This window comes from Somniosus microcephalus, chromosome 4 (assembly GCF_052327205.1).
Source record: "Somniosus microcephalus isolate GS21.2 chromosome 4, FLI_Smic_1.0, whole genome shotgun sequence".
Classification (NCBI taxonomy): Eukaryota; Metazoa; Chordata; class Chondrichthyes; order Squaliformes; family Somniosidae; genus Somniosus; species Somniosus microcephalus.
The window spans coordinates 208,288,583-208,313,817 of record NC_140990.1 but is presented as its reverse complement, the minus strand read 5'-3'; the positions used below and the strand labels follow the sequence as shown (position 1 = coordinate 208,313,817).

Below are 25,235 nucleotides of genomic sequence, written 5' to 3'. Positions count from 1 at the left end.
TATTCCACTTGTAGTCTCCAGATACCTTACAGGATTCAATGAGCCCACTAAAAAAAAACTATCAATAGAAAAAAAATAAAGTTGGTCCATAAAAACATTCATCTTAGCTAAATGCTGCTAGTACAATAACTGGAGTGACTACTTCAGAAATAAGCAAAGTATTTATTTTCAGATAATAAATGCTTTGTCCCCCTCTCCCTATGATTTTTGCATCTGTGCTGGGAGCAATTTGCTCCCAGACTTATGTACTGTAAGACAGTTGCACATAGTGGCTGAAACATCTTTCCCTCCCATTTATGCCGCCTCCATCTGAGGAAACATCGGAGATTGGCAGCTTGTCACATGGAGGATCTATTCACACACCATACACCAAAGCAGCTATGATAGTTCAGCTGGGAGAGCATTATAACGAAGATCTAAAGGCACTTGGTTCAATCCCAGGTTGCAGCAGCAAAGTAACCTTTTAGAATCATATACAATGATGCAGCACAATAGGAGGCTATTCGGCCCATCATGCCTGTGCCAGCTTGTTGGTAGAGCTATCCAATTAGTCCCACTCCCCTGCTCGAAGGTTAGAACTAAGCGACACTGATATTTCATCCACGCATTTTTTTTTGTAATTGGCCTGTGCTACAGCTGACTAGAAAGTGTTCGATGCTGACACTAAATAACAAAGCTTGAAGGTGTTTCTCCCTCAGAATTAACATCTTTTACTTTGATGAGCATAAAGCGTTAATACATTAAAAAAAATATTAGTAGTCAAGGTTCATAAAAATGACATTAAGATCCTTACAGATTTATCAAGTTCAAGATACTTACTTTAGAATTTAATGTGAGGATAAATGGTTACGTAAGCCATGTGCTTCTATATCTGACAAAATGTACCATCAATGCCAAATTATAAAATACACGGCAGGTATTCTTTAAATTATCTTCACATTTGGAATATCATCACAGAATTGCTCACCAACTATTAAACCATCTGTTTGATGATTCAAACTTGATTTTGAATATTTGTATTTTAACATCTTTTACCTACTTTAAAAAGTAATTATGTTAATATATATTTTAATGAGACATTGTCAACAGAATCCCTATGGAAACTAGCTTCTGTAGCAAACTGTGTTGTTTTCTACATATAGCAGGCTGCTTGACACAAATAATTGGACAAGTGAACACCACCGTAGATACCTCTCCTTCTAGTAGTAGAGTTGTTATAGGCGAAAAAACCTACACAGGAGCTGATGGGAAGTGAATTAAAGAAGCTAAAAGATTCACACTGTAACAAATTTGCTGTGTGGGGAACTTACACCATCATAATTGTAATAGATAGAATATCCGCGATGCTCAACTGACCTCATTTAAAAAACGTTTCCGCTGAGCTTCCTTTCCAGGAAACTGAACAAGTGCATGCAGAGTGGAGTTCAACTGCGTGAAATGTCGTTGCATGACCTGACCAAAGGGGTCATCTGGATGTATCTGTTCATAGACAACAAACACAGCTGACGAAAATCGGTCCGCTGCCCAATGGATTACTGCTGAAGAACTAGACAATAGTTTAACTTTGTCAGAAATCGATCAGAAAACTTAGACTCATTGCTTAAAACACCAATCTCATGGTAACTCTGAAAATAACCCAACTTCAAACAAAAAAAGAAGTATCAGGAAGGTTTGCCATTCCCTTCACAATTAACTGATGCCTCTCTGAGCTAGGATTCTGAATTATTAGGAATACAGCGCTGAGGGGATAGTCAGGGACCTGTCCATAGGCCTTTGCCAATGACTCCTCATAGGTTGTTACTAGAGGTGTCTGAGCAATGTGGCATGATAGGCATTGCAATTTTCCCTCCCTCACAGAATAGTACATGGTCTTTACTATGCACCTCCCATGATGCTTAAAGATCTTTGAGTTGGTGGCAATGGACACCAGCTTGTAACTGTAACTTCCAACACTCACTTTAAACAGTAACATCTGCAGGGCATTAGATACAATAATATCTTCAAAGGATTAATCCTTGCGTCTGTGAACAGGACATCATTTTTAAATGTCTTAGAACGGTTTCTTCTCCCTAGAATCCACATCATCACCTTCAGTCAATTGAGTGGAAGTGGCAGCCTGTGAGCATCTCATGGATTGTCAAAGCTGTTCCTTGGTTACCCATTAGTAACCACATTTTAGAATGAATTCTACCTATTCCCACAGCGAGCTTTCTCTAAATCAACCTTGCTGCTTGTTTCCTTGAAAATAGGTACATTAACAGTACATCAGTTAAGCCTACAAATCCATTGTAGTTACCTTTCATTTTTCATATACGTCAGTACAACTTCTGATAGCAGTAGGGTTGGGCAAGCAGGGTTTAGGCCAGTCTCCAGCAGTACATTATCTAACTCCCTTATTTTAGTCAGGTCAACGCCAAGCAACTTGTAATCCGTACCACTAAGACACAGACGACCTGCAACTCCAACAATGAAATATCACCACTAATAAAAAGGGACTGTCAAACCAGAATTAGATATTTAAACAAATGTATTAAGAAAAAGGAGTACTTTTTGTAATGTATTGCAATTTGTGTATAATCGTTCTATTTTTACAGTTGATAGTTTTGTTTGCACTACTGTACAAGTCAGTAGCCATTATAGAACATATAAAAGAAATAAAACTGAACTTTCATGGTACACACAGACATCTATATTTTTAATGTTATTTCTAATATATGTTTAAACATTTTCTGCAACCTTTGCCTATAAATTTGGCAATATGAAACAAGCCCACTGACTAGCCCTTCCTTTTCAAATAAACAAAGCCAAATGATTGTATTATGCAAACTATAATCCTATTGAGCAAGAATGCCTGATATCATTTGCCCATTGTATCACTGTCAAAAGCCTCGCCAAAGTCAGCAAGCATTTTCAATGAAACAGGTACTTGAAAAACAATCGTACCCATTTGAGCTGGTCTCATTTCATCAATGCAGCCTATGAGCTCCACGAGTTCCTGCTTGTTTTTAATCAGAGTGGCTTTGCGCTGAACGACATCTGGAAAATCCACCTCATATATAATCACATTTTTCAGCTCCCCACTTGCCTTTAGCCGAAAGTACAAGGAATCAAACCCAGCTCCAAGTGAGAGGATCTGTAGAAATAGGAATACATACCAAGCTCCAGTATTAAGCTCTAATGTACTATTCTCAGTGACTGTCAGAACACAAATGTTCAGATCAAGTATGATCCTGATATAAGTATACAATTACTCACAATTCAGTTGCACAGTTGTATGCTTTAACAGCATAAATGTGTTCTAGTTATACATACCTGAGAATATGCCCAGATAAGATTATAGAATATTTAGAATACTGCTTCTTGAAACTCAATTTAGACTCAGTCAGTGAAAAAACACTGTGTGTACAGGCAGACTTTCTTTTCTAAGGTGACAAAGCACTGAGTACTGTACCAAGATGCAGATTTATGTTTGTAGTTCCTTCACACAGTTTCCAATCTCGGCTGGTCTGTCTGACTGAGCTACCGAGCAGACTAGTTGATTCTTCACAGGAAAATTACACCCAATCATCTTGCACAGCGTGAGGAGAGTCAAATAATGGCATGAGCAAAGGACAGGGATCAAAGGTCACCTGCTTTCCTTCTTAGTCAAAAAATGCAATGTGTGTGGGGGGGCATAGAGATGGGAAGCTAAATATGTTTAATAAAGCTTTAATAAGCTATTTTCATGGAGAAAATGCATTTGAAACAGAACTAGGCAAAATCCCCAATATACTCACCTGTCTCTGAGAGTAACTCGCTGTCTGTTGTAAGAAGCAACGTAGACTATAATCCACTGCCTTTGCTCTCACGTAATAACCACTTCAGAGGGAAAAAAAGTAAAATTAGATTCCTATTGTTTTAGTGCAACATCTCAGCCTATTCCAATATACAACATCTCTATTAAAGTACAATTTAGTGGTTAAACTGCTCTGATTATAAGTTTTGAAGGAGCTGGGCAGCCTGCTGTTTCTATCACACATGGACATCAATTTCAAGGCTTGGGATGGAATCCTTAGCTTACAATCAAGCTCAAATTCCCTAAACTGGTAAATATATAACCATAACTTATTGACCAAAGTGCATAAAACATTTCTCATTTTAGTTCACAACGCACACAAATCTGCATGACATTGTAATGCATGCAATGGATGTCTTGGTTATTAACAGACAAAAGCAGTGTTCTGAATAACTTCACACACAACTTACTACAGTTCTGAAGCCATTTTTATGCTGGTGCTCATTTAGACTCGATTACGAGATTGGCTTCCATCAGCTGGCTCCCTTACTCTGACAAGAATGTCAAAGACTGAGTTTTTGTGGGCCTATGATTCTGCCGCCAGGTTACAAGATCTGGATTTAGTAGTGGAAGCACAGGGAGCTGACTGACAGTTGTCACCCAGAATTTAATCTGAATGAACGACAGTTTAAAAGTAGCTCAAGACTTCTGTAATGACCAAAAGCAGTAAAAGGAAAGGATCCATCTTATTACTTTGTCTACAAATTTAATTTTCTTTCTTCTAATTATCCCAGCAATATCTTAACATATTTCTGCTGATGTCAGAAGACGATGGTTATCAAAGGCTTCTGATTATCACAATGGGCAAAAAAATAAGAAATCCAATTACCATGAGCTTTGTTTATTGTGGTTTATTTCTAAATATACTATTCCGAAAAAGAAAACCTGCTGGCTACTTTTCAAAACAATCACAATATACATCAGCATAAACCTTTCATACAGAGTTCTCTGGCAGGATTGAGTATTTGAGTTATTCATCATTGGTTGGCTATTGTCGGAGCTCCTTTGCCCGTCCTTCACATTAAGGCAGGAACTTGTACCCTGGTGTATGTTTTAGACTGTCCGTGGGTGCTCTTTCATTGACTTATTGATGTACTGCAGTTGCGTCACGGCTTGCAGATTGTGGATGCAGTTGGCTAATTCAAAGATTAGCTCCTCTGCCATTTTCTCCGTCAAGGGTCCCATTACCCAAAGCTCATGGAATTGAAGGCAAATAATTGGCTCGGTTAGACGGAAAGTAGGGATAATGGGTATGTGCTCGAATTGGAAGGAAGTGACTATTGGTGTCCCACAAGGATCTGTGCTGGGGCCTCAACTGTTCACTATATATAGTAATGACTTAGAAAGCACAATAGAGCGCCATATATCCAAGTTTGCCGATGACACAAAAATAGGTGGTATAGTAAGTAGTGTAGACGGTAGCATAATATTACAAAGAAGCAGTAATAGATTAAACGAGCAGGCGAAACTGTGGCAGATGGATTTCAACGCAGGTAAGAGTGAGGTCATAGTCATAGAGTCATAATGGCACAGAAGGAGGGCATTCGGCCCATCGAGTCCGTGCCGGCTCTCTGTAGGGCAATCCAGTCAGTCCCATTCCCCCGCTCAATCCCCGTAGCCCTGCAAGTTTATTTCCCTCATGTGCCTATCCAGTCGCCCCTTGAAAACATCGAGTGTCACCACTTCCGTCGGCAGCGAATTCCAGGTCATCACCACTCACTGCGTAAAAAGGTTTTTCCTCACATCCCCCCCTGTATCTCTTGCCCAAAACCTTAAATCTGTGTCCCCTAGTCCTTGTACCAACAACTAGTGGGAACAGCCTTTCCCTGTCTAGCCTATCCAAACCCATCATAATCTTGTACACCTCTATCAAATCACCGCTCAACCTCCTTTGCTCTAAAGAAAACAAATCCAGCTTCCCCAACCTGTCCTTGTAGCTAAGAACCCCCATCCCCGGAACCGTTCTGGTAAATCTCCTCTGCACCCTCTCAAGGGCCTTCACCACCTTCCTAAAGTGTGGTGATCAGAACTGGACGCAATACTCCAGTTGTGGCCTAACCAGCGCTTTGTAAAGGTTCAGCCTCTACTTTTGCACTCAATACCTCTATTTATGAAGCCCAAGATCCCATATGTGTAATGTATATACCTTTAAGGGGGGAACTATCTTTTACAGCTCATGTATACTCCAGTACCGGCAGTGACCACACCTGTATATAACACCGAGTAGTAATCTGTACAGATCAGTTCCAGTGTGAGCCACGTTGAGTAAACACCTGTTGTACCGTTCTCCTGCAGTCTGTGTCTTATTATACACAGACACAACATTGGCGACAAGGCAAGTTCGAACCTACCTGCAACTCTGCATCACCTCCCGGGGATTCGTTCCTGGAGATCAGTGGATTGGAGGTCAAGGCCAGAGACTCGGGCGTCGACCACGGGCAACCGCCCAGTCATCCAGCAGAGTCTCGAGGCTGTCGAGAGCCAGGCTTGGCTTTCCAGTCGAGGTCTTCCAGCAAAACGGGCTGGCAACAGGTAGTGCGCAGACCCTTCCCGGACAGCGGCGGGCTAGAGCCCGACCGAGCGGCACAGCAAAGGGCCGAGCAGCGTCGACGGGAGAGAGAGAGAGAGGGCAGAGCGTACAGGGCACAGCCGGTGTTCAGGGGCTGAGCAGCGAAGAGAGGGAGAGAGAGACGCGCAGAAACCCGCGAGGCGCCGCCATTGCCACGAGGACCGCCGAGAGCGGCGTTGGCAGCAGCGCAGGAGAAGCGCGCGAAACCTACAGGGTGCCGCCATTGCCACGAGAACCGCCAGGAGCGGCGTTGGCAGCAGTGGGGGAGGAAGGAAAGCACGGGAGACGCCATTTTAAACCACACCCAAAATGCCGAAGAGTGTCAGTATCACCGCGTTTGACAATGAAATCGAAGATTGGGCTACATATGTCGAACGAATAGAGCTATACTGCAAGGCAAATGAGGTGTCAGATGACAAGAAAGCATCGGTATTGTTAAATTTAATGGGTGCAAAGACGTATGGTTTATTACGAAATCTAGTAACCCCAACGAAGCCAATGGAAAAGAGTTTTGAAGACATAGTAACGATACTACAGGAATATTTAAACCCCACACTGCTGCTGATAGCAGAAAGATTCAAGTTTCACAAACGGAACCAGCATAAGGATGAAAGCAATGCTGATTATTTAACAGGACTGCGCAAACTATCGAAACACTGCCAGTTTGGAGCGGGACTGGCAGATACCTTAAGGGACAAGTTTGTGTGTGGGCTTCAAAGTGAAGGAACCCAGAAACGGCTTTTATCTGAAAAGGACCTTACGCTGGAAAAGGCTTTCAGCATTGCGGTATCATATGAAGCAGCAGCACGGGCCGCTGCAGAGATACAACAGAGACCGCAAGAATATGGCACAAACGAAATGTCATATAGAACAGAGAAGTGCTATCGCTGCGGCAGAACAACACACGACCAGAATGATTGCTGGTCCAAAGACAAAGCGTGTAGACAGTGTGGAAAAGTAGGACACATAGCACGAGTCTGCAGGTCGGGAAAGAAAACCAGCAATAAGAAACCTACCAAAGAAAAGTACAAGAGGGTACATAAGATGACGGAGAATAGTTCAGACGAACAAAAGAGTGATAACGACTCCGAAAGCAGGGAACTGAGTTGTTTGAAACTACATAATGTGATCACAATGGAGGATCACCGAACCATTTGGGTCACTCTCAAGATAGCAGGAGTCCAGGTAAAGATGGAATTGGACACAGGATCAGCCCTAACAGTCATAAACCGACGGGACTACGAGCGGCTATTCTCACACATACCCTTGAGAGACACAAAAATTATTTTGAAGATGTACACGGGGCAAAATGTCTACCCCAAAGGAAAAATAAGGGTGACCGTTATATATAACGGTAAGGAAACACCAAAACTAGACCTGTATGTATTGCAAGATGGAGGACCACCATTACTGGGACGTGAATGGATCCGGAAAATACAACTGGATTGGCATTCCATACAGGCACTGACTGTGGCTGACAAAAAGGATGACGACATCACACCTGGGCGACTGTCAAAGATCCTAACTGATGCGAAAGAAGTGTTCCAGCAAGGACTCGGAGCACTAAAAGGCATGACAGCGACAATTAAAATGGAAGAAAACGCAAGCCCAAAATTTTTTAAGGCCAGACCGGTACCTTATGCGATCCGCCCAGCCGCCGAAGCAGAGCTGGAGAGTCTGGAACATTCAGGTGTACTGTCCAAGGTAGACTGGAGCGAGTGGGCTACACCCATCGTCCCTGTGATGAAAAAGTCATTGAGCAGCACGCCTGGGGAACCAAGGAAGGTTCGCATCTGTGGGGACTTTAAGGTAACAGTGAACCCGGTCCTTCACACCGTACAATATCCACTTCTGTGGATTGAAGATATTTTCGCCTCGCTATCTGGAGGGAAACGCTTCACTAAGATTGATCTGGCCCAGGCGTATCTGCAAATGGAGGTAGAAGCATCAAAAAAATACCTCACAATCAACACCCATAAAGGTCTCTACCAATACAACCGGCTGGTATTCGGGGTAGCATCAGCTCCGGCTATTTGGCAGAGGGCAATGGAACAAGTCCTGCAAGGGATCCCAGGGACCCAGTGTTATTTGGACGACATCCCGGTCACGGGCGAAAATGACAGTGATCACCTTGCCAACCTGGAGCAGGTGCTCACTAGATTGCAGGAATATGGGCTCCGAGCTAACCACCCCAAATGCGAGTTTTTTAGAAAACAGATCTCGTATTGTGGCCACGTTATCGATAATGAGGGGTTACATAAGTCCCCAGAGAAGATTGAGGCAGTAGTCAAGGCTCCAGCACCGGAAAATCTGTCACAACTGAGGTCGTTCCTCGGGCTGGTAAACTACTACCATAAGTTCTTGCCAAATTTGTCTACAATACTACACCCACTGAACGCCCTACTGCAAACTGGGGTGCCATGGAAGTGGAGTGACGAATGTAGACGAGCTTTCCAGAAGAGCAAAACAGTAATCACATCGAAAGAGGTATTGGCCCATTACAACCCGGTATTACCAATTCGGTTGGCATGTGATGCGTCACCCTACGGCATTGGAGCGGTGCTGTCGCACAAATTCTCGGACGGCTCAGAGAGGCCAATAGCCTTTGCGTCACGATCACTAACCTCAGCCGAGCGTAACTACGCCCAGATTGACAGGGAGGCCCTCAGCCTAGTGTGGGGAGTGAAAAAGTTCAATCACTATCTGCACGGGCAGAAATTCACCTTGCTGACTGATCACCAGCCTCTTGTCTCCATTTTTAATCTGAAGAAGGGCGTTCCGGTGATGACTGCGCAACGACTACAAAGATGGTCACTTTTTCTAGGGGCGCACCACTATGAGATTGAATATAAGGGCACGAAACAGCATGGAAATGCTGATGGGCTATCACGCCTGCCACTGCCTACTGCGGAGGAAGCACCAGCAGTGGATCCTGTCGAAACATTCCATTCGACTATAGGTGAATACCTACCGGTAACTAATGCTTGTATCGAAAAGGAAACCCGAAATGACCCGACACTGTCTCGGGTATGAGATTTGACGATGAAGGGATGGCCAGCACATGGCGACTCACTGTTGCCAGCATTCTCGACAAGGAGAGAACAGCTGTCAGTGTGTCGGGGGACCTTGATGTGTGGAACCCGAGTGGTAATTCCACTCAAGTTAAGGGATAGAGTGCTCAATGAGCTTCATGAGGGTCATCTGGGAGGGGTAAAAATGAAAAGCCTAGCCAGGGCTTATGTGTGGTGGCCGGGAATCGATAAACAAATCGAGGACCTGACCAAGAGCTGCTCAGGATGCCAGAAAGTCCAAAATGCACCACCACAGGCCCCTCTACACCCATGGGAGTGGCCCTCATCTCCATGGCAACGGGTGCATATTGATTTTGCTGGTCTATTCATGGACTCAATGTTTTTAATAGCCGTGGATGCGCACTCAAAATGGCCTGAGGTCATCAAAATGTCCTCCACCACCACGGAGAAAACTATTGCAGTCCTACGAACCATTTTTGCCAGGAATGGCTTGCCAGAGCAGATTTGCTCCGACAACGGACCACAATTTGTGTCCAAAGAGTTCCAGAGGTTCTTGAAAAAGAATGGGGTAAGGCATTACACATCCGCCCCGTATCATCCAGCCACAAATGGATTAGCTGAGAGGTTCGTACAAACCTTTAAGAAGGCAATAAAGGCTATGTACAATGACAACATTCCGCTGCAGCACAAGGTGGACAATTTCCTGTTCGCCTACCGGAATGCGACATATGCAGTCACCAACCAGGCCCCAGCCATGATGTTCTTTAACCGAAGGTTAAGATCTCGCCTGGATTTGCTCAGACCAAACGTACGAAGAGATGTTGAGAATAAGCAATTCCAGCACATCCACGAGAAGCCAACAAGGAGCTTCAATGTCGGGCAACCAGTCTTGGCCCGCGACTACCGAACAGAAAAATGGCAGCCAAGAACGATATGCACATGGCAGGGCCCACTAATGTACACAGTGGACATTGGGGAGAGCATCGTGAGACACCATGCTGACCAGATCCTAGAGTCACAGGAACAAGTCAACCCCATGCCTCGCCCATACATACCTGGTGATGAACCCGACGTACAGGTCGCATCTACCCCAGAAACAGTAGCATCGGAAGCTGATGAACCAACCGATGACAGGAGGCCAGAATCGCCTCCGCACCAAGAGCAAGACACTCGGGAAAGGCGCTATCCAGAAAGGATCAGGAAGCCTCCCCAAAGACTGAATATATAAATAGACTATTTTCAGCTAATGTTGCATGTTAAAAGTGTTAATTGTAATTAGTTTGATATTTAATTGTTAAATGAGTGTTATGGTACTGTTAATCTAAAAGGGGAGGAATTGTAATGTACATACCTTTAATGGGGGAACTATCTTTTACAGCTCATGTATACTGCAGTACTGGCAGTGACCACACCTGTATATAACACTAGTAATCTGTACAGATCAGTTCCAGTGTGAGCCACGTTGAGTAAACACCTGTTGTACCGTTCTCCTGTGGTCTGTGTCTTATTATACACAGACACAACAATATGCTTTGCTACCCACTCTCTCAATATGTTCTGCCACCTTCAGGGACCTATGCACATTACCTCCCAGGTCTCTCTCTCCCTACACTCTTTAAAACTGTGCCATTAAGTGTATATTGCCTCTCCCTGTTCCTTCTGCCAAAATGTATCACCTCACACTTCTCTGTATTAAATTCCATCTGCTAGCCTTTCTATGTCCTGTTGCAGTTGCTAGGTATCATCACTGTTTGTCACACCCCCAAGTTTGGTGTCATTGGCAAATTTAGAAATTCTTCTCTGTATTCCAATATCCAGGTCATCCAATCTGGACCAGAAAAGGATCCGAGTATTATTTAAATGGTGAAAAGGTAGGAACAGTGAAGGTCCAAAGAGATTTAGGGGTCCATGTACACAGATCACTAAAATGTAGTAGTCAGGTACAAAAAAATAATCAAAAAGGCTCTTGAAAGGATATTGGAGAGGGAGGGGAAGGATCCAGTCATTGTTGTCCCAACAACATAGGGAAGAGTAGGCAAGAGGTCCTGTTTGGGGAATACCAGGAATGAGGATCTAAATGAAAGAACAGGACCTCAAGGTTTATAATCTCTGGATTATTACCGGAGCCACGTGCAAATTGGCATAGGGATAAGCTGATTAGTGAAGTGAACATGTAGCTAAAGGAGTGGTGTGGGAAAGAGGTGTTCCATTTCATGGGGCACTGGCACCAGTATTGGGACAGGAAGGAACTGTATCGTTGGGACGGGCTCAAAATCAACACAAAGAATTTTTACAATATTAGAAAAAAGAGGGTAGGCAGGAGCAATGTTGGCCGCTTAAAAATTGAAAGCGGTGATATTGTTAATGATAATATGGGAATGGAGGACATGTTGAATAATTACTTTGCGTCAGTATTTACCATAGAGGGAGAGGATAGCATGCCAGAAATCCCAAGGAAACTAATATTAAATCATAAACAGGGACTCAAAAAAATTAACGTAAGTAAAATAACAGTAATGAAGAAAATAATGGCACTAAAGAGTGACAAATCCCCAGGACCAGATGATTTCCATCCCAGGGAATGTGAAGTTATCCACTTTGGTAGAAAAAACGGAAAGGCAGAGTATTTCCTAAATGGTGAAAGATTGGGAAATGCAGATGCTCAAAGGGACCTGGGTGTCTTTGTACATGAGTCACTGAAAGTGAATGTGCAGGTGCAGCAAGCCATTAGGAAGGCAAATGGTATGCTGGCCTTCATTACAAGAGGATTTGAGTACAGGAGTAAAGAAATCTTACTCCAATTATATAGGGCCTTGGTGAGACCATACCTGGAGCACTGTGTACAATTTTGGTCTCCTTACCTAAGGAAGGATATACTTGCCATAGAGGGAGTGCAACGAAGGTTCATGAGATTGATTCCTGGGATGGCGGGACTGTAGTATGAGAAAAGATTGAGTAAACTAGGCCTGTATTCTCTTGAATTCAGAAGAATGAGAGGGGGTCTCATTGAAGCATACAAAATTATTACAGGACTTGATAGGGTGGATGCTGGGAAAATATTTCCCTTGGCTAGGGAGTCTAGAACCATGGGCCAGAGCCTCAGGATAAAGGGTAGGCCATTCAGGACTGAGATGAGAAGAAATTTCTTCACACAGAGGGTGGTGAATCTTTGGAATTCTCTACCCTGGAGGGCTGTGGAGGCTCAGTCATTGGGTATATTCAAAACAGAAGTCGATAGATTTCCGACTAGTAAAGGCATCAAGGGATATGGCGATAGGGCTGGTGAATGGAGTTGAGGCAGAAGATCAGCCATGATCTCATTGAGGAGCCGAATGGCCTACTCCTGCTCCTATTTCTTATGTTCTTGTGTTCTTATGATCTGATCGAAGTTTTCAAGATATTAAGGGGAAAAGATAGGGTAGAGAGAAACTGTTTCTGCTGGTTGGGGATTCTAGGACTAGGGAACATAATCTAAAAATTGGAGCCAGACTTTTCAGGAGTGAAATCAGGAAACACTTCTACACACAAAGGGTGGTAGAAGTTTGGAACTCTCTTCCACATAAGGCAATTGATGTCAGATCAATTGTTAATTTTAAATCGGAGATTGATAGCTTTTTGTTAACTAAAGGGATTAATGGATATGGGCCAAAGGAGGGTAAATGGAGTTAGATCGCAGATCAGCCATGATCTCACTGAATGGCAGAACAGGTTCGAGGGGCTCAATGGCCTACTCCTGTTCCTATGTTCCTCGTGGAATGTTAGCCTTTATAACTAGAGGGCTAGAATATAAAAGGGAGGAAGTTGTGCTACAGCTATACAAAGCCCTGGTTAGATCACATCTGGAGTACTGTGTACAGTTCTTGGCCCTGCACATTAGAAAGAATATATTGGCCTTGGAAAGAGTGCAGCAGATTCATCAGAATGTTACCAGGGCTCCAAGGGTTACATTATGAGGAGAGATTAAATAAACTAGGCTTGTATTCCCTGGAATATAGAAGGTTAAGGGATGATTTGATTGAGGTGCATAGGATTTTGAAAGTAATTGATAGGGTAGATAGAAAGAAACTTTTCCCTCTGGTGGGGGAAATCTAGGATAAGGGGAGAAGGACTGTGCTGTCTACTGTCATTACAGTAGCAGGTTTTAACACCTGACCTGGCATACATTTGAGTTATTAGACGTCCGATTTATTTGAATCCTTGTCAAATACTTTACTGGGTCAGATTTTTGTGTTAAGCAAAAGGCAATGAAGCCTAAGAATGTCATAATTATATTTTTTTCATTCATTCACTTTACCAATAAAATATAGTTTTTAAAAAAAGGACAAAAGTGGAAGCGATTTATTAACATTTATATCTACAAAAATAAAATGATAGCAGATTGCACTATTATTAGATTCACAAAATGAGTCATGAGTTCATATACAAACACCAGAGAAATACATCTTCCACACACCAACATCTGATATTTTATAGCCTTTCATTTTGATTAAAATGACCTCACTTGTAAAACTGCATGTCATCAGCACTAACAAAAATATTCAGAAATCGACCAAAACAAAAAGGATCTTAGTTATTTATAGTTCTTTGTAACGGATTTCTCCAAGGAATAGTGATACGCCCACTTTAAAGGGGTATAAATGTCTACGTGCAGAAGTGTTCACCAAACATATGAAAAGCACTTGCCAAACACATGGTGATTTTTATTGCATCATCACAGCCTGTGTTGAGTTAGCTGACCTTGTATATGGAATGCTACAACTGGCTTCAGCACTCCTGGGCTATGGGAGAAATCACCCAGAGTTTCCCCTCCACTGATTCCTGCTGGGATTAGCTGCGGACAAGATGGGACACAACTCTGTTAGAGATGTAACAGTTTTTAAGCAAGTGTAGGGGCAGGGAGAGGGGGGGAAGGGAGGAAAGAACAAAAGGGAAGGTCTGTGATAGGATGGAAGGCAGGAGTGATTAAATGACAAAAGGTATGATTGTATAAAGTGAAAGGAGATGGTAATCGGACAAGTAAAGAAACAAAAGATGGGTCTAGAAGAGGTGTAAGTGGGAATGGCAGAATCATCAACAGCTGTGAAAAAATAGGGGCCGAGGTTATGATCTGAAACTGTTGAACTCGATGTTGAGTCCAGAAGGCTGTAAAGTACCTAATCGAAAGATGAGGTGCTGTTCCTCGAGCTTACATTGAGCTTCGTTGGAACAGTGCAAGAGGCCGAGGACAGTGAGGTCACGGTGGGAGCAGAACGGAGAATTAAAGTGATTCCAAAGTCCCTTTAAGGTGCAAGATGCATCAAATACTTTTCACATGTAACCAAATAATTGGATCCACAGCATCATACCGATTTATAAGTGGAGCTCTTCTGGTGGTTTTATTTACAAATCCTTTCAGGAAGCCATCATTGAAGTAGCCTAAACTGACCATTGAACACTTGCTAACGATACTGCTGTCATTTGTACCCTGGACCTGCAAACAGATTCAATAAAACAAAAGATAGTGTAAATGGGCAACATTTTAGTACTGTATAGGATAACAATATTTATACACATAAGAACATAGGAGCAGGAGTAGGCCATTTGGCCCTTCAAGCCTGCTCCGCAATTCAATACGATCATGGCTGATCTTCTACCTCATCTCCACTTTCCTGCACTATCCCCATATCCTTTGATTCCCTTAATATTCAAAAATCTATCAATCTCTGTCTTGAATATACTCAACGACTGAGCCTCCACAGCCCTCTGGGGTAGAGAATTCCAAAGATTCACCACCTTCTGACTGAAGAAATTTCTCCTCATCTCAGTCCTAAATGGCCGGCCCCTTATTCTGAGACTGTGACCACTGGTTTTAGACTCCCCAGCCAGGGGTAACATTCTCCCTGCATCTACCCTGTCAAGCCCTGTAAAAAATGTTGTATGTTTCAATGAGATCACCTCTGTCTTCTAAACGCTAGAGAATATAGACCTAGTCTACTCAATCTCTCCTCACAGGACAATCCCCCCATCCCAGGAACCAGTCTGTTGAATCTTCGTTGCACTACCTCTATGGCAAGTAAATCCTTCCTTAGGTAAAAAGACCAAAACTGTACACAATACTCCAGCTGTGGTCTCACCAGGGCCCTATATAATTGCAGTAAGACGTCTTTACTCTTATACTCAAATCCTCTTGTAATAAAGGCCAACATACCATTTGCTTTCCTAATTGCTTGCTGTACCTGCATGTTAACTTTCAGTGATTCATGTACAAGGACACCCAGGTCCCTCTGAACACCAACATTTCCCAATCTCTCACCATTTAAAAAATACTTTGCTTTTCTAATTTTCCTACCAAAGTGGATAACTTCACATTTCTCATTATATTCCATTTGCCATGTTCTTGCACACTCACTTAGCCTGTCTCTATCCCCTTGAAGCCTCCTTGCATCCTCCTCACAACTTACATTCCCACTCAGTTTTGTATCAGCAGCAAACTTGGATATATTACATTTGGTCCCCCCATCCAAATCATTAATGTAGATTGTGAATAGTTGAGGCCCAAGCACTGATCCTTGCGGTACCCCACTAGTTACAGCCTGCCAACCCGAAAATGACCCGTTTATTCCTACTCTCTGTTTTCTGATCGTTAACCAATCCTCAATCCATGCTAGTATATTACCCCCAATCCCCACGAGCCCTAATTTGTTTAATAACCTCTTGCGTGGCACCTTATTGAATGACTTCTGAAAATCTAAATACAACACATTCACTGGTTCCCCCTTATCTATTCTGATAGTTACAACCTCAAAAAACTCTTAACAGATTTGTCAATCACGATTTCCCTTTCATAAATCCATATTGATTCTGCCCAATCCTATTATTATTTTCTAAGTGCCCTGTTAGCTCATCCTTAATAATAGATTCTAGTATTTTCCCTACTACTGATGTCAGGTTAACTGGTCTGTAGTTCTCCGTTTTCCCTCTCCCTCTTTTCTTATATAGTGGGATTACATTTGCTACCTTCCAATCTGTGGGAGCCATTCCAGAATCTATGGAATTTTGGAAAATTACAACCTATCTGTATAGCCACCTCTTTCAAAACCCTAGGATGTAGGCCATCAGCTCCAGATGATTTATCAGCTTTCAGTCCCATTAATTTCTCCAGTACTTTTTTTTACTAATACTAATTTCTTTCAGTTCCTCATTCCCGCTAGACTTTTGGTTCTCCACTATTTCTGGGAAGTTCTCAATTACCTGCGGCAATTACAGACCATCACTAGCAGAGAGCTGAGGTCTGAGTGTACAGCTGCTCCCCTAGGTGGAGAATGGCACATGGCATCAGGAGATCCAAAAGAGGAAGCAGAATTTAAAAAAGGAAACTCGGAGATGAGGGGAATAAGATGAACTATTCTGCGTTATCACAGTTTTCTATGGGCTCTGCTGGGATGATTTGAAATGACGATGCTGAAGAAATGCTCATCAGAAATTAGTGCCAATATATCACATCTGATTGATTTTGATAAACTTTATTGGATCTAGGGAGATTACAACATGAATGTTTAATTGTGCCAGGCTTTAAAAAATGTCAGACACTAATAAGCACTGTAATACAGGTAGACTATCCCTTATCCGCAATTCCGAAATTCGAAAACCTCTGAAAACCGAAAGTTTTTTCGTGGAGCGTAACTAGAGTATTTATGGTCTATATTTATCCCACTATTTAATTTACCAAATTATTACTGTAGAAATAAACTAATACTATTTATAGTCTTTATTTATCCCACTCAGTGTGAATATTCATAAGGTTCGCTGCAGAAATATTAATGTGTTGGCTTATGGGGTGCTGCCCAGACTCCTGCTAGGGTGTTACATACTGATTCTGAATACCATTCTGAAATCCGAAAAATTCCAAATTCCGAAAAACATCTGGTCCCAAGGGTTTCAGATAAGGGATAGTGCACCTGTAGTAGAATTGTGTTACGTGCAGTCAGCCAGCAAATACATAGTAGTTTATAATCAGATTATACTAAGAAAATACCAGATATAGGCTGCATTTCCACTAGTCTACTGTAGATAATTCAGTCATTTTAAGGATAAAAAATGCCCAATTAGGTGAATTGAGAAATGTAAATTAAAAAGTGAGAATTTAGTACTCAAAAATGTTCATATTACCAGATAATTTAAATTAAGCAACTATGCAGTTAACATAAAAGGGAACCCAAAAGTTTTTTATAAACACATTTGCGGTGGGCAATAACAGCGAACGCAAAATGTTCGCTATTACCCCTTTGAAACTGACCGTAACATCAGGATGTAGTGCATACGCATCCTAACGCGCAAATCCTGAAGTTGCGGTCAGTCATCAACACTGGCTGCGCAGTGCACCCCCCCCCGCCCCTGCTAGCCGGCACCAGTGAAACTGACAAAAACATGGGCTTTTCCGTGGTAATATCGCTGTTAAATACCCCATTAAAAATTAGACCTTGTGGATTAGGTGTAGCTAGGGTTTTAACAGCATATTGACTGCTAAACAAATGTTAGGGCCTGGAAAAACTAATTTTAATTTTGTGGAGTGAATTTCTCCATTATATAAAAATTACAACATTCAAGAAACTTAAAAAAAAATCATATTTCTTAAAAGTTTGTTCATATTAATTTCAGGTTTACCTTTTTCCCATGCGAGAGCCCCAATCTTTGTTTTGCTCTCTATAACATTTTTTAAAAGTCAGAATAAAAGCCTGATTCCCTGTCTGAGAGAATTCTGCATTGTGATTGGCTGCTTAGACAGCTTGTTAACATCACAGCAGATCGCGCTATGGGATCTCCACTACACTACACTGATCTCAATTGCACGTTGAAAAAGGCAAATTTCTCACCACAGAGATCGCGAGATCTTTGTGGGCAGCTTTCTTCTGGGCCAGCGGAGAATGCCTGTACTTCGCCACTGACTGCAAATTCCGGGCCATAAATAGGACGATCGTGTTTGACTAATCTAATTGAATTTTTTGATGAAGTAACAGAGAGGATTGATGAAGGGAATACAACTGGAGTATTGCGTCCAGCTCTGGTCACCACACTTTAGGAAGGATGTGAAGGCCCTTGAGAGGGCGCAGAGGAGATTTACCAGAATGGTTCCGGGGATGGGGGATCTTAGCTATAAGGACAAGTTGGAGAAGCTGGATTTGTTTTCATTGGAGCAAAGGAGGTTGCGGGGTGATTTGATAAAGGCGTACAAGATTATGATGGGTTTGGATAGGCTAGACAGGGAAAGGCTGTTCCCACTAGTTGATGGTACAAGGACTAGGGGACACAGATTTACGGTTTTGGGCAAGAGATACAGGGGAGGGAGTGAGGAAAAACTTTTTTATGCAGTGAGTGGTGATGACCTGGAATTCGCTGCCGACGGAAGTGGTGGAAGCGGAGACACTCAATGTTTTCAAGGGGAGACTGGATAGGCACTTGAGGGAAATAAACTTGCAGGGCTACGGGGATAGAGCGGGGGAATGGGACTGACTGGATTGTTCTACAGAGAGCCGGCACGGACCCGATGGGCCTCCTTTTGTGCCATTATAACTCTAAAAGGGTAGTCAAGGGAAGGGTGGGGCCGATTGGGGACCAAAAAGGAGATATTCTTGTGGAGGCAGAGAGCTGAGGTACTAAGTGAGTACTTTGCATCTGTCTTCATTAAAGAGAATGCTGCAAATGTAGCAGTAAAGGAGGCAGTAGCGATATTAGATAGGATAAAAATAAAGAGGATGTGTTTAAGAGGTTGGCAGTCCTCAAAGTAGAAAAGCCACCCAGTCCGGATGGGATGCATCCTAGGTTATTGAGGGAAGTAAGGTTGGAAATTGCGGAGGCTCTGGCTACAATCTTCCAATCCTCCTTGGATATGGGGGTGGTGCCAGAGGACTGAAGGATTGCAAATGTTACACCCTTGTTTAAAAATGGGGAGGGGGATAAAACTGGTAACTATAGGCCAGTCAGCCTAACATTGGTGGTGGGGAAATTTCTAAAGACAATAACCCGGGACCAAATTCATTGGCATTTGGAAAAGTATGGGCTAATAAATGAAAATCAGCACAGATTTGTTAAAGGCAAATCGTGCATGACTAACTTGATCAAGTTTATGATGAAGTAATGGAGAGGGTTGATGAGGGTAGTGCAGTTGATGCTGTGTATATGGACTTTCAAAAGGCACTTGACAAAGTACCACATAATAGACTTATTAGCAAAGTTAAAGCCCATGGGATTAAAAGGGACTGTGGCAGCATGGATACAAAATTGGCTAAAGGACAGAAAGCAAATAGTAGTGGTGAACGGTTGTTTTTCCAGACTGGAGGAAGTATAAAGTGGTGTTCCCTAGGGGTCGGTGTTGGGGCCACTGCTTTTTTTGATATATATTAATGACCTGGACTTGGGTATACAGGGTATAATTTCAAAGTTTGCAGATGACACGAAACTCGGAAATGTAGTAAACAACTAAGAGGATAGTAACAGACTTCAGGAGGCCATAGACAGACTGGTGAAATGGGCAGACACATGGTAGATAAAATTTAACGCAGAGAAGTGTGATGTGATGCATTTTAGTGGGAAGAATGAGGAGAGGCAATATGAACTAAATGGTAAAATTATAAAGGGGATGCAGGAACAGAAAGAACTGGGGGTTTATGTACACAAATCTTTGAAGGTACAGGACAAGTTGAGGAGGCTGTTAAAAAAGCATATGGGATACTTGGCTTTATTAATAGAGGAATAGAGTACAAACACAAGGAAGTTATGCTAAACCTTTATAAAGCATTGGTTAGGCCTCAGCTGGAGTATTGTGTTCAATTCTGGGCACCACATTTTAGGAAGGATGTCAAGGCCTTAGAGAGGGTGCAGAAGAGATTTACTAGAATGGTACCAGGGATGAGGGACTTCAGTTATGTGGAAAGACTGGGGAAGCTGGGGTTGTTTTCCTTAGAGCAGAGAAGGTTAAGAGATTTGATACAGGTGTTCAAAATCAGTTTTGATAGAGTAAATAAGGAGAGACGGTTTCCAGTTTCAAAATGGTCAGTAATCAGAAAACACAGAGTTAAGGTGACTGGCAAAAGAACCAGAGGTTACATGAGGAAACATTTTTTACACAGCGAGTTGTGGTCTGGATGCACTGCCTGAAAGGGTGGTGGAAGCGGATTCAATAGTAACATTCAAAAGAGAATTGGATAAATACTTGAAGGGAAAAAATCTACAGAGCTATGGGAAAAGGGGGATTGGGATTAATTAGACAGCTTTATCAAAGAGCTGACACAGGCATGATGGGCCAAATGGCCTCCTTCTGTGGTATATCATTCTACAATACTATGAATTAATACTGTATAAATGTAGGTCGGTGCAAAATAAACTGCTTCACATCTCGCTGCAGCACCATAACATCAACACGGATGATAGATTATAAACCCACTTTAATTTTTAGAATCATTTTATCTTTAATAAAGAAGCCAAATAGCTTGTTAATAGATAGACAGTTTCCTAGCTGATAAGGGAATTAGGGGTTACGGGGAGCGGGCAGGGAAGTGGACGTGCGTCTAGGTTCGGATCAGCCATGATCCTATTGAATGGCGGAGCAGGCCCGAGGGGCTGTATGCCCTACTCCTGCTCCTACTTCTTATGTTCTTAAAATGAGTGGCTGCCAGTGTTAATGAGTGGCATTACGCAAGTTTGTAAGGGAGATTGTCACAAGCCAGAAACAGTGCTGGCTGGGCCAGAAACCCAGCTTTTTTTAAATTGTAATTTTTAAGCAATCTCACAAATCTTGCTATATTTTGATTGCAAACACCAAGGTCACCTCAGGAACCCCACTGTATATTAGGGTGTGTATGGTTGTTCCAGAAAAGCCACACTATATTTTAATGCTAATGTAGGATTTTTCCATGAGTCACACTATTATTCAGTCTGCAAGGAATCCCACAATATAATACAATTTCCCTAGCTTCCTTACAAAATGCACTATATTGCAGAGATTAAAATAAAAACTACAAATGCTGCAAACGTCAATAAAAAGAGAATGGTTGAAATACACAGCAGGTTCATCAGCATTTTAAAGGAGAAAACAGGTATTTCCAGAAATAACAGAAAAAGCTGGAAATACTCAGCAGGCCAGGCAGCATCCGTGGAGAGAGAAACAGAGTTAACGTTTCAGGTCTGGGACCCTTCATCAGAACTGGAAAAAGCTGGAAATGTAACAGATATTAAGCAGGTACAGAGACGGGGGGGGGGGGGGGGGGGTGGAAGGAACTGAAAGAATATGCTGTGAAAATGTTGCAAATGGGAATGGCAAAATCATACTGCATGAAAAATGGGGGCAGGGATTATTATCTGAAATTGTTGAACTCCATGTTGAGTCCGGCAGGCTGTAAAGTGCCCAATCGAAGGATGAGGTGCTGTTCCTCGAGCTTACACTGAGCTTCATTAGAACAATGTATTAGGCCGAGGACAGAGAGATCAGAGTGGGAGTGGAGCGGAGAATTAAAGTGACAGGCGACCGGAAGCTCAGGGTCCCCCTTACGGACTGAACAGAGGTGTTCCGCAAAGCGGTCGCCCAATCTGCGCTTGGTCTCCCCAATGTAGAGGAGACCGCATCGTGAGCAGCGAATACAGTATATTAAATTGCAAGAAGTACAAGTAAATCGCTGTTTCACCTGGAAGGGGTGTTTGGGGCCCCAGACAGTGGGAAGGGAGGAGGTAAAAGGGCATGTGTTGCATCTCCTGCGCTTGCATGGGAAGGTGCCAGGTGAGGGAGAAGGGCTGTTGGGGATGATTGAGGAGTGGACTAGGGTGCGGCGCAGGGAGCGGTCCCTTCGGAATGCTGAAAGGGGAGGCGAGGGGAAGATGTGTTTGGTGGTGGGATCACGTTGGAGGTGGCGGAAATGGCGGAGGATGATCCGTTGAATGTGGAGGTTGGTGGGGTGAAAGGTGAGGACAAGGGGAACCCTATCATGGTTCTGGGAGGGAGGGGAAGGGGCGAGAGCAGAAGTGCGGGAAATAGAACGGACACGGTCAAGGGCCGTGTCAACCACAGTAGAGGGGAATCCTCGGTTGAGGAAAAAGACATGTCGGAAGCACTGGTATGGAAGGTGGCATCGTCAGAACAGACGTGGCAGAGACGGAGAAACTGGGAGAATGGAATAGAGTCCTTACAGGAAGCAGGGTGGGAGGAAGTGTAGTCCAGGTAGCTGTGGGAGTCGGTGGGCTTGTAGTGGATGTTAGTCGAAAGCCAATCGCCAGAAATGGAGACGGAGAAGTCAAGGAAGGGAAGAGTCGGAGGTGGACCATGTGAAGGTGAGGGAAGGGTGGAAATTGGAAGTAAAGTGAATGAACTTATCTAGTTCAGGGCAAGAGCAGGAGACGGCACCAATACATTCATCAATGTACCGGAAAAAGAGGTGAGGGAGGGGACCAGAGTAGGATTGGAACAAAGAATGTTCCACATATCCCATGAACAGGCAGGCATAGCTAGGGCCCATGCAGGTTCCCATAGCAACACCTTTAATTTGGAGGAAGTGAGTGGAGTCAAAGGAGAAGTTGTTCAATGTGAGAACAAGTTCAGCCAGGCGGAGGGGGGGGGGGGGGGGGTGGTGGTGGCGGATGGGGACTGGTTGGGCCTCTGTTCAAGGAAGAAACAGAGCACCCGAAGACTGTCCTGGTGGGGGGTGGAGGTGTAGAGGAATTGGACGTCCATAGTGAAAAGGAGACGGTTGGGGCCAGGAAACTGTTAAAGTGATGGAAGGCGTCGGAAGAGTCGCGAATGTAGGTGGGAAGAGACTAGGCAAGGGGAGAAAAAAGAGTCGAGATAGTTCCAGCATTTTCTGGTATTGTATTGAACTTTGTATGGTTACATCACAAATCCTTATATTATATCAGACTCCATATGCTGACTTAACAAACCTCACTACATTGCATTTTGTGGAGTATCCAAATATTATTGCAGCGTTCGATGGCTTCACTAACATATGCTATAACTTGTCATTAGAAGTGCACTTTTCTGATCTCAATGAATCTCCAGCAATGGCTTCTTCTCTCACTCACAAATAGTCACCTCTGGTGTACCCCAAGGCTCCATCTGTAGCTCTTTCTTTATCATTTACAAGTTGCCCCATTGCAATATTATGGGGCCAGTTTTCCAATGGTCACTGACAACACACAGCTTCACCTTTCCACTACTTAGCTCGACAACTACTTGTTTTATCAAACTACCTTTCTGATATCACATTGTGAATGAGCCAGAATGTTCTCCAATTGAAAAATGGAAAGACTAAACCATCTTTTTTGGTTTCTGCCAAGAACTGCATATTGTGACCACAAACTCCAGCAGCTTACTTAGGCAGATGATGCATAATCTCAATATCCTATCTGACACAAAACTGAGCTTCAAACCCCATAGCCTTTCCATTACCAAGACCGTTCTTTCATCTCAATATTACCCACCTCTGCCCCATCTCATCCACCAAAACACTTTTCCACACTTTTGTTACTGCTACACTTGACGTCTTCAATGCCCTCCTTGCCAGCCTCCCAGAGCACCCTGCCAAAAACCACAGCCTACATCTTGTCCTGCACTAAGTCCTTAACTAACCCCAGTCCTTGCCAACTCACATTGGCTCACTGCAGTCGAACACATCACATTCAAAAACCTCACGCCAGAGACTTGAGCACGTAATCTAGGTTGAGGGAATACTGCACTTAGGAATACTGTCTTTCGGATGAGATGTTAAGCAGAGATGGTGGCTCCCTCAGGTGGACATAAAAGATCCCATGGCATGATGCAAAGGGCAGAGAGCTCTCCCAGTGTCTTGGCCAACATTTAACCCGCAACCAGCACTGAATATCTGGCCATTTATCTCTGGTGCTTGTGAGACCTAACCATGCAGTAATTGCTGTATTTCCCTACATTACAACAGTGACTACAATTCAACATTACTCCAATAGCTATTAAGTGTTTTGGGGTTATCATGCGGTCATGAAAGGTGCTATACAAGTGAAAATTCTTTATTTTCTCATCATCCACAATTCCTAGCCTCACCTTACCCTACCTCTACAACATCCTCCAGCCTTATGTCTCAGCTCTTTGCTCTGGCCTCCATTGTATCCACTCCACTATTAGTGGCAGAACCTTCAGCCACCCTCTCTGGAATGCCTTGCCTTGACCTCTCCCCCCCACCTTTAAAAGCAAATCTATTCAACTGAGCTGCACCTCTCCTAACGCTCCCAATACTCCTCGGTCCCCATTCCGAACACCTTCCACCTTAGAGGCACTCTATAAGTGCAAGGTGCTGCTGCCAGGTCCGAAGTGCCCAAGGCACAAGTACAATGGCGGCCGGGCCTGGACCAGTCTCGCTGCAGCTCTGCTTTGGTATGAAATAAGGACCTGCCTAGCCTGCAATCCCGCCCCTACCCCGGAGCGGAAGGACTATCACTCACAGCAACATCCTTCCCGGCCTGTCTCCTGCTCCCACACCTTTTATTGCTGGCGCTAACAGCCGCTCCGCTTCCATGCTCCCCGCTCATTGCACCGAGTGCCGGCAGACTCCGCGCTTGCGCACTACCAGCGGCATCGAGTGCCGGCAGACTCTGCACCTGCGCACTACCAGCGACATCGAGTGCTGGCAGACTATGCGCCTGCGCACTGCCAGCGGCACCGGCCGACAGGCCCTGTATGTCTGCACATACGCCTGAAGTTATCAGGCTATTGGCTAATAGTGATTAAAGCTTCAGAGCTCAGATGACAGCACCAGAGTCAGTCAGTCATTTGTGGACACTGATAGGAAGGTGTTAGGATTTATTT

At 43.5% G+C, this 25,235-nt stretch overlaps 1 protein-coding gene across 5 annotated transcripts in view; it reads right to left on the bottom strand.

Moving 5' to 3' along the window:
* lcmt2 (leucine carboxyl methyltransferase 2) overlaps positions 1-25,032 on the bottom strand; it is a 46,842-nt gene extending 21,810 nt beyond the window's left edge. The window contains exons 1-6 of one of the 5 annotated variants that reach the window (XM_085985744.1): positions 24,872-25,032; positions 14,782-14,906; positions 3,777-3,858; positions 2,944-3,133; positions 2,297-2,453; positions 1,357-1,546 (exon numbers count right to left, since the gene is read on the bottom strand). In XM_085985744.1, the coding sequence (XP_085841870.1) occupies positions 1,357-1,546; positions 2,297-2,453; positions 2,944-3,133; positions 3,777-3,858; positions 14,782-14,906; positions 24,872-24,958 (831 nt within the window). In that variant the 5' untranslated portion in view covers positions 24,959-25,032. The remainder of the gene's footprint in view (positions 1-1,356; positions 1,547-2,296; positions 2,454-2,943; positions 3,134-3,776; positions 3,859-14,781; positions 14,907-24,871) is intronic. The other 4 variants (XM_085985745.1, XM_085985747.1, XM_085985746.1 and 1 more) reach the window with 4 other exon arrangements.
* Between the last annotated feature and the right edge of the window lie 203 nt (positions 25,033-25,235).